Source organism: Aplysia californica, unplaced genomic scaffold (assembly GCF_000002075.1).
Source record: "Aplysia californica isolate F4 #8 unplaced genomic scaffold, AplCal3.0 scaffold00241, whole genome shotgun sequence".
In the NCBI taxonomy this organism is placed as follows: Eukaryota; Metazoa; Mollusca; class Gastropoda; order Aplysiida; family Aplysiidae; genus Aplysia; species Aplysia californica.
This window is the reverse complement of record NW_004797511.1, coordinates 42,988-44,364: the sequence shown is the minus strand read 5'-3', so window position 1 is coordinate 44,364 and position 1,377 is coordinate 42,988. Positions and strand designations below refer to the sequence as shown.

Here is a 1,377-nt window from a genome sequence, read left to right as displayed (position 1 = left end):
CGAGAGGAGGAGGAGCGGAACGGGGGACGGGTGGGTCTTTTCTTTGCACGATAGAATCGAAAAGGCTGGAACATGGACCTTTGTCAAATGTGATGAAGTAAAGCAGAGGTCTATTGAATCAAAGTTTGATGTCATGTGCTTGATAGCCAGCGTCATTACCGGACCCGACCCGACCCGGCCTCATCATGCAGATCCGATCCATTTGTCCATTTGACCATTAGGCACTCTTTCTAATAGACCAGGGGTTACGCCAAAGGCCAGATTCGGCCACGAAGTCAGTTCATTTAAGCTCTCGTAAAGATATAATCCAGCGGTTAAGCTGGGGAGGGGAGGATAACTTGGAAGACGTGTTTTTCGCACGCTCAGAACTTGGTAACCAAAATAATGTAATCCTTTCTCCAAACTGTAGGCCTACAGTTCAATTCCATAGCGTTTTTACGCTTATAGACTTCATACTTCATAACTTTTAGCTTCTGTATCACACTCTTGCACGGTTTTAATGTGACATGAAAAGTCTTTCCTTTGACTCGCCAGGGCATTGTATTGTATCAAGCCCAACCTCTTTCATGTTTTAGTAAGAGTTTTACGTCACTTTCAACACAATTAGGTCATATAAGTACCGAAGATTAGATTTGTTTTAGTACGAGTTTTTCTACACTTGCTACACAATAAGGAAAACACTAAGGTCATATAAGTACCGAAGATTAGACGTGTTGACAAACACAGAAAAAGGAGGAGGGATAAGGACTATAGATGTTTGATAGGAAAGAAGGAGCAAACCACACCAGAGCACACACCAACAACCCGCTGAAGAGGCCGATAGATGTTTGATAATCTCCGCATTCTCTCAGTTATCTGACCCACTTTGAAACAAGTTTCGTGACTTCTGAACTAGACAACATGAACGAACCTGTTTGATGATGCTGCTCCTCAGTAAGCTTGGCCGAACCATGCACTTCCGACTCCGGCGGCAACGTGACGTCAGACGGTGCGCGCACACCGGGCTGCGCATGTCGCCATTGACGCTCGTGCGACACGGCGAGTCTGTCCCACACAGCCCCGGGCGAGAGCTGTGCGGAGATGGAAAGGCGCCGTCGTTTGTTACCATTATTGTTCTGGACGTTGTTGCGTGCGAAGATGTTGCAGACATCCGACGTTGAGAGAGACAGGCTCGAAGACGTGACGTGTTCATGGCCGGCTCGGAGTGGAAGTCAGCGTCTTCCACAAACTCCACCAGGCCGTAGCCGTGTGCTTTGGCGAACTGGACAGCTGTGTCGTAGATTGGGTCATGGTTGTTGGGGGAAATTGGCCTCTGTGGACGGAAAGTGGGAGATGGAGAGGTGAGAGAGAGAGAGAGAGAGAGAGAGAGAGAGAGAG

The 1,377-nt window shown here is 48.0% G+C and overlaps 1 protein-coding gene across 3 annotated transcripts in view; it reads right to left on the bottom strand.

The window, feature by feature from the left end:
- LOC101860660 overlaps nucleotides 1-1,377 on the bottom strand; it is a 19,230-nt gene that overhangs the window by 11,680 nt on the left and 6,173 nt on the right. For all 3 annotated transcript variants that reach the window (XM_005100229.3, XM_005100228.3, XM_035970240.1), the window contains exon 5: nucleotides 911-1,312. In XM_005100229.3, the coding sequence (XP_005100286.1) occupies nucleotides 911-1,312 (402 nt within the window). The remainder of the gene's footprint in view (nucleotides 1-910; nucleotides 1,313-1,377) is intronic.